At 34.8% G+C, this 6,323-nt stretch overlaps 1 protein-coding gene across 2 annotated transcripts; it reads left to right on the top strand.

The window, feature by feature from the left end:
• Positions 1 to 1,732: 1,732 nt before the first annotated feature.
• Positions 1,733 to 5,634, top strand: LOC132715375 (protein mab-21-like). Of its 2 annotated transcripts, none has more exons than XM_060698371.1 (2): positions 1,733 to 2,184; positions 3,460 to 5,634. In XM_060698371.1, the coding sequence occupies exons 1-2, from the start codon at positions 1,918 to 1,920 to the stop codon at positions 4,810 to 4,812; spliced, it is 1,620 nt and encodes a 539-aa protein (XP_060554354.1). In that variant the 5' UTR covers positions 1,733 to 1,917; the 3' UTR covers positions 4,813 to 5,634. The 2 variants fall into 2 exon arrangements, with proteins under 2 accessions (XP_060554354.1, XP_060554353.1); XM_060698370.1 differs by lacking the exon at positions 1,733 to 2,184 and adding an exon at positions 2,202 to 3,192.
• The last annotated feature ends 689 nt before the right edge of the window (positions 5,635 to 6,323 follow it).

Genomic DNA, 6,323 nt, shown 5'->3' with positions numbered 1-6,323 from the left:
CATATTGAACTAGTATCACCAAATCACACCAGATATTTTTGTTTGTTCGTTTTTGTTGTTATTTCAACTATTTTAAACATTTACCTGTGCTTATCCGTCTTACTAGTGACACGCAAAGCAAGGGTTTCTCTGAATGGAAGAAGGAGATAAAAGACGATGTTCATATAAATTATGTAGAATAATAACGATTAAATTGCCAACTTTAATGAAATCTCACAGCATTAGACAAGGCTACAAGTAGAAAAGAAGATTAATAGGAAGCTACTCTATATGCTCATTAGGGGAAAAGAATTAAGACGACATCATGGTATACATGCATTGTGTCCTTGAATAAGGCATCATTAATTCTGAGTAGATCTTTGTGTGCGCCAACAAGATCGTTTTGGATTTTGTACAAGTAGGTTACATCGCTGATTTGCCAGTTTTGCCAGTTTATTTGGATGTCACAATATTTGTAGATATATCTTCGTCTTGTTCTTCCTTATAGTGACATAAAGTTTCTTCTTCATGCATACATAGTTGTTCCAAGTATTCAGCATCATCAGAGACGTAGTGTTGCGCACATGAGCAAGGTTTCTAGGTCAAAAGTAGAATTTAAAGGAAAACGCTTGCAATGTCTACGAGACGCACAGCCAAGGTCCATATATACAAGGTCAAGGTCAATATAGATAAAGAAAGCCTTGTCTTTAGATCAATGTTATCTCACTGGTCGGTCCACAGCAAAACCTCTATATGCATTGAAAGATTTAATATGATTTGGCACAATTGTTCATCATTGTGAAGCGGAGCGTCGCACGCAAGTTTAAATCCGACTTTACAAATAGAGGTCAAAGCCAGTTAAACGTATAAAAGTATACGAACCATTTAATCATCTCGAATTAAAAGACTGACTCACTCTGATACAAATGTTCACCATCATGTGACTAAGCAAAACATGCATAATACAGGTCCATTTGCAAGGTCCAATACACTTGAGATTATGAAATGTCCAGAATTTGATCGAAGGTATCGTCTATATGCTCATGAGCAGAAGTATCTTGTATCAGATGAAAATCAGAATGGTCAGAGAAAAATCCTCATCGTGAGCAAAACTTCTACACGCCTTGAGGAACTTTAATTCAACTTGGCATACACGCTCACCATTGTAAGGAACTTCAGGCGCTGTGGCCAAGAAATATGTCAGATGAAAATGTGTGTATGTACCATTTTGTCATCATGAATTGAGGGATTCTTACACAAATGTTTATTATTATGAAATTTGTCGTTACGGACATAAACCATGTCCAAATCTGCATAGCCAAGGTTACAATGTCCAGAATTTGTTCGGCGAAAACTGTCATTATGCATGAAGGGATGATTTCAGTACAATGTATTTTTGCCTTTTTTTGGCTGCAGGTTCGCCATCGCCATCACATAACATAGTGTCGTCCTTTAACTAGGTCAGTAGGTAATAGGTCATGGTCACACATTGAGGCCAGAGAAAAAATCGTCCGCAGCTTATCCTGTTATCTAAGCCTTGTGTAAAAATCAAGACTGTGTATGATATCATAAAGGACTTATTTTCTGACAATGACGGCCTTGTTGTATTTTAAATCAACATGTGAATTACTTTTCCAAAGAAACGTCCTTCTAGAAAGCGTCATAATTTCAATACAATAATAATACATAACTAAAACGAGTCGACATAATTATGTGTATTATAAAATGTTTTCCGATACGTTGTAGCAAGAATCAACATGTCTTAAATATTTTCATTTTCAGAATGGTTGAAGCAATCTAAATTTGCAATTGTGATCTATAATCATTATTGGAAAAAGGCAAGGACGTATCCTATCTACTTTCCATGCTTTCGTTTCGATGGCTTATTCTCATAAATCGGGAATCCAGAGTACAACAATATAAGACACGTATTGCAATATGGAGATATCAAATTTATCTAGACTTACACATAGGTCGAGAAGAAGAGTACAGTTCCTGTACGGGGGCTTGATCGTGACGGTGATGTGGAATATAATCGCTGTTTATAAATATTTTGTAGAACCCTTTGTACAAAATCCAGTGTTTAGAAAATGGGCATTTTTCAAGCATTGGGTTACAAATGAACCACTAGTGTTTTTGTTCTCCTTGGTGTTTGTAACACTAAATGTATGTTTATATATCTGCACAGGGTTTATGCTAATGTCGGTAAGTGGTATTTGAATATTACAGATACTAATAGACTAGTAACCTAGCCAAACACTAAAACTGAACTTGAACCAGATTTCCGTAATTTTGCCTAACCGTTTGTACAGAAAACGTTAATTGCATATCCTGTTCAATTAAGCTTAGTACGAAATGTTGTACACTAATTCTTCTTATGCTTGAAATATGATGGGATATTGAAAATTCTTATTCATTTATACTTCTAATGTCATTTTTATGCGTACATTAATTTCTTCGCGAGGAGCAGCAACAACCCCTAAACTATCAATGACGTATCGTATGAGACTTGAAATGATATGTACGTGGGACTCAGACTGATATATATCTTTTTGGATTTGGAGGTCATTATTTAACAAAATATGACATTACTGTTCTATTTTCGGTTTCGAGCATTTAATTTAAATATCGATTTATATCTGCTGATTTGCAATAATTTCGGAAGTCAAGCGTGGTGTTTGTATCAGTAAACCGCCGACATTTGAATACATTGTATACTATCTTATTATCATAACTGTTCTTCCAGTAAACTGTGGACGGATATAATTATTTTAACTATCATATTTAGCATGAAAGTTGGTTTTCAAAGACATCGCTTATCGATGGTTTTATATGATAATATCAGTCTACCGGACATGGCATAATATACAACCATTATTGGATTTAGTTTAAATGTAATATACGAAGTTCATACTGCAAGTAGGATATTTACCGGATACATGTGCAATGTTGACAAGAGTTTCTCTGAGACGTTTCATTTGTTTATATTGTGCTTTTCTGGTAGTATTTGTTCCAGCATCATACCAGTTATATACTCTGACAACAATAGTTGCTCTGTCCGAAGCAAATGATTCTAGCTACCCGTCATTCTGGTCACGTGGTCCAGTGTATGCAGCATGGTTTCATGCCAAGCCATGGAGTTTAATACTTGTACTTGTGTTCCTTTATTTAAGTGTCTGCTGCTTGATGTGCTCTTGCTATATATTTATCCAAGTAAGTTGTAACTTGTATTATTTTTTATAATCGAAAAATTAAGTATACACCCCTCAAAAATGGCCCTAACAATAGCAAATGAAATCTACATGTACATTATTATGGATCATCATACAAGAAACTGGTATATACTAGTAACTTCAAGTTTCAGTATGCCTATAACATTAATAATTTCAGTTGGTTGTCATACTTCTACAACTTAATCATTTTATATGTTTTAGGTATGTACAATCCAATATACTCAAACGAATTGCGTTTTTCTTGCAGCCAATTGTACAGATGATTTGGAGCATTCTTAAAAAGTATATTCCATGTCGTATACGACGCCGCACATGGTGTTTCTGCAACTGTTCATGTAAAAGTTTGGAGCGAGTTTTGAAAGATATATACGACAATTATTGCAACTTAGAACCTGAAAATGATGAAGTTCTGGACGATATTACCAAACGATATATACTTTCAATTCTTAACGGTTGCAAACAAAAGTTTAAGATGAAAAATATGCAGTATCGACTAGTAGGAAGTTCCGCTGAAGGTCTAGGAAAACCCTACACTTTAGAATTGAACAAAGGTTACTCAGACCCGCTAGTAAAGTTCCTTCTTCGATTCTTTTGTTGTTGTTGTCCATGCTCAACAGCATACACGAGTCTCCGAACTGACTTTGATATTATTATGGAATGCGACAATTCAAATACAAACTTAGGCCGCATCTTTAAACTAGAAGATGTTGGAAGCGAATCTTTTAATCCGGGATTTGTTTGCCTACATTGTTCACATACGCGGGAAAATAATTCATTGGCTTTCTTGTGTACAAATGTACAAGAACACAATTACTTATCTTCAAGCGCCGTTCGTAGCAATATATCTGACATAGTGAATGATTCCTCGGAGAATGAATTACCATCTTCTAGTATATTTGGTGTTTTTAAGCATCCCCCAGTTATAGAGATAGAAGAAAATGGGCCCGCTGTAAAACTTGTGACGTACCCGCTTGGACAAGCTTGGTACTGGAATGACGATCAGAAAGTGGTGTCTTTCGAGGGAGATATTGTTTTTGGTATTCGTTATTCAGAGGTATGGCCTACGTGTGCGGCAGGATGGGAGAATCGACCAAGACTATGGCCATCTGCGGATATTGTCAAGGAAATAGTGAAAAGTGGGTTTATTCTCGTTCCAAAACCGTCACACAACCGGACAGAAAAGGACGATGAGATTGAATGGCATATCTCATTTCCACATTGTGAAACCTATTTGAGCAAGAAAATTCCAAAAGTAGCCAAGGCCTGTTATTTAGCTTTGAAACTTGTTTTGAAAAATCACTTGGTATACCACTGTGACAATTTAAAGACATACTACCTAAAAACTATTCTGTTATGGGAACTTGAAAAACATCCGGAGGAGTTCTGGGAATTAGAAAATATTGTTGAATGCTTTGATTGTCTCCTTAGCCGACTAATTTCCTGTGTTGATACCAAAAAGTGTCCAAATTATTGGATAGAGTCTCTAGATTTATTTGAGAAGATAGATAGACAGGAGTTGGGCTCTCTGGTGAATGTATTAGTTAAGATTAGAGCCAACCCAGCCCCTTACATTGAAGACATTGGAAGTATGTGGTGTTGAAATATTTATAACAGAACAAAAAGTGACTAATAACACATTATGCTGTAAATCAAAACTACAGCTGTTGAGATGGTAGTGTAAACAACAAAGTACATGTATAACATTTGTGAAGGAAAATAGGGACTTTTTTGGTATTACATAGCATTCTTTTCATGATATTTTCTAGATTGATGCATATTATTGCATATTGAAAAGAATATGTGAAGTTGTATGCTACAAAAGTAATGGGAATCATATACTAGTATTAAAAACAACTTTGAAAAAATTGTTCCTTACCAGCATGGAAAATGCCATCTCATTTTATTTATGGTAAGAAAAAGTGCTCTTAAATTTCACTTTTTTTGACTGCTCTGCCACATAATTTTGCAGCAAAATACTTTCATACAATTAATGTACATTATCCACAGTATGTGGGTAACTTCATGTATTACTATGTTATAGATATAGGCCGAAAACTGTCCGATATGTAAAATATTGAATTTCATGAGGCATGTAGTAGTAATTTAAAATCTATTACTAATACTATCTTTTGTGATAAGATCTGTATGAAAATTATATTCATTTACTCAACAAAAGGTGAAACAGACCTATAAAGCTCACCTGAGTAAATGGAAAAAGCCCAACTTATTCTATAGTTGGTGCAGAAAAAAAGAAAACAAAATCTGTTGTTATAAATATACTTCTTTATCAGCATAAAAAAATAAATCAAATTTTGCCAAGATATATCTCAGATGTCTTTTTCATACAACATAACATGCATGTCAACAAAAGTGAAGCAGAAATAACAGAAATTTCTGGAATATAATGGGAAAACAAAACAATCAGAAAAAAATACTAACATAACAAAAGATGATCAAACTAACTAAACATTAATATTTAAAAGCAAAGTAAAAACATTTTAAGGCAAAGTAATTTGGTTATATTGGGATGTGTCACCCCAGGATCATGATTAAGATAACTTGTGTAGACACAACAAGGTGATGCTACATGCTATTTTGTTTAAAATACTGTCAGTATATTCAACAGCATTCAGTTCATTAGTATGGTTTACCAGGACAGCCCTTAGTTGCCAGACTGCCACATTTTAAAATTGCCAAACAAGCCATACTTTCCAACAAAATGGTACATCAACGGGTTGCCAGAAGGGGGATTTGCCCCGTTCTGTTTTTTTTTTTTTTTTTTTTTGGGGGGGGGGTTGAAGGGGGGGGGGGGAATTCCCCCTCATAGCCAAGAAAATTTTGGACTTGTGACAAGCTAAAAATGGCCTTAGGTTGATCTTAGGGTAACTAGTAACCAACGCTGAAAAGCCTTTTACTCTATCTTAAGTTTCATGAGTATTGAAGCATTTTTCATAGTTTCATAGCAGTTTCAACTTGCAACAGGAGGCTTTTTAATGAAAAAGGCCATTTTTCACAATATGCTCATGAAGGAAAGGGTTAAAAGCATACAAGAAACCTTTAGTCAGTAAAAGTTCATAATCACCTGAAGCTACTGTCAAATATTAGGGAAAA

This window comes from Ruditapes philippinarum, unplaced genomic scaffold (genome assembly GCF_026571515.1).
Source record: "Ruditapes philippinarum isolate M1 unplaced genomic scaffold, ASM2657151v2 ctg548_1_1_1_1, whole genome shotgun sequence".
NCBI classification, from domain to species: Eukaryota; Metazoa; Mollusca; class Bivalvia; order Venerida; family Veneridae; genus Ruditapes; species Ruditapes philippinarum.
The sequence above is the reverse complement of the archived record's forward strand: the minus strand, read 5'-3'. Positions and strand labels throughout refer to the sequence as shown.